Genomic DNA, 1145 nt, shown 5'->3' with positions numbered 1-1145 from the left:
CCCGGCCAGCGCCGCCGGTACCGGGAGCGCCGGGAGGGAGGAGCGGGGCGGGGAGGGAGGGGATGAAGGGGATGAAGGGGGGGGGGGTGAGGAGCGTTCCCTATTAGTGATGGGTGACCCCAGCCCCCCCCAGTTAGGGCTGGGTGAGCCCCCAATAGCTTTATGTGTCTCCCAGTTAATGCAGGCTGCCCCCAATTAGCCCTATTTCCCCCCCCCCGCCCCTAATGTCTGGGGGGTCCCAGCTAATCCTATGACCCCCCACTCAGCGCTGGGTGCCCCCCTATAGCACTGGCTGCCCCCTCACTTGGCACTGGGTGCTCCTACGTAGTGCTGGGTGCCCCTAATTTCTCTTAGGTGACCCCCCCAATTAGTGCTGCCCCCCATTAACCTTGGTGCCCCACATGGTGCTGGGTGACCCCACTTCATCCTGGGTGACCCCAATGAGCCACGGCTGGACTCCCCACTCAGCACTGGGTGACCCACATTGAATTAGATCCCCCCAAGCGAGCGCTGGGTGCCCCCATTTAGAGCTGGCTGCCCCTAATTAACCCTAGGGGCCCATAATTAGCCCTAGAAACCCACTCTATAAATCCAGATGCCTCCTCAACAGCCTTGAGTGCTCCATAAATGATTCCTGGGTGCCCCCAGTTGGGTGCTGGGGAGTCCTAGGAGCCCCATAGTGCCGGCTGCCCCTATTGGCACCCCATAGCTCCTAATGCCCCCCATTGCCCCCCACTATTGCTGCCCCTACTCAGCCCTGCCCTCTCGAGGGAGCGTGGCCACAATTGACCACGCCCCCTCATCTCAAGCCCCGCCCCTTGCGCGGCGGAAGTCTCGCGAGAAGATGTGCGGGGGCTGCGTGAGCACCGAGTACCCCGAGCGGGTGGGTAGGCCGCGGCCTGGCCGGTTCCGGTACCGGTACCTGTACCGGGGGGTACCGTGAGGTTCCGAGCCGTGCTGTGTCCCCTCGTAGGGCACTACCTGCTTGGAAGGAGGCTCCTTCTTGCTTAACTTCGTGGGCTGTGCGCGATGCGGCCGCCGGGACTTCGTGCTGCTGGGCAACCGCGCCTCAGGCCTGCACGGGGATGAGGAGATCATCACCTATGACCGTGAGCTGGGGCGAGTCGGCCTAATGTGGGGCTGTG

The 1145-nt window shown here is 63.6% G+C and overlaps 1 protein-coding gene across 1 annotated transcript in view; it reads left to right on the top strand.

The window, feature by feature from the left end:
- Nucleotides 1-700: 700 nt before the first annotated feature.
- The window catches only part of LOC107314159 (protein farnesyltransferase subunit beta), a 10840-nt gene continuing 10395 nt past the window's right edge, over nt 701-1145 (top strand). Inside the window, exons 1-2 of the mRNA XM_015863103.1 lie at nt 701-883; nt 974-1109. Coding sequence (XP_015718589.1) covers nt 716-883; nt 974-1109 — 304 coding nt within the window. The 5' untranslated portion in view covers nt 701-715. The remainder of the gene's footprint in view (nt 884-973; nt 1110-1145) is intronic.

Source organism: Coturnix japonica, chromosome 5 (assembly GCF_001577835.2).
Source record: "Coturnix japonica isolate 7356 chromosome 5, Coturnix japonica 2.1, whole genome shotgun sequence".
Taxonomy (NCBI): Eukaryota; Metazoa; Chordata; class Aves; order Galliformes; family Phasianidae; genus Coturnix; species Coturnix japonica.
This window is presented reverse-complemented; position numbering and strand designations above follow the sequence as displayed.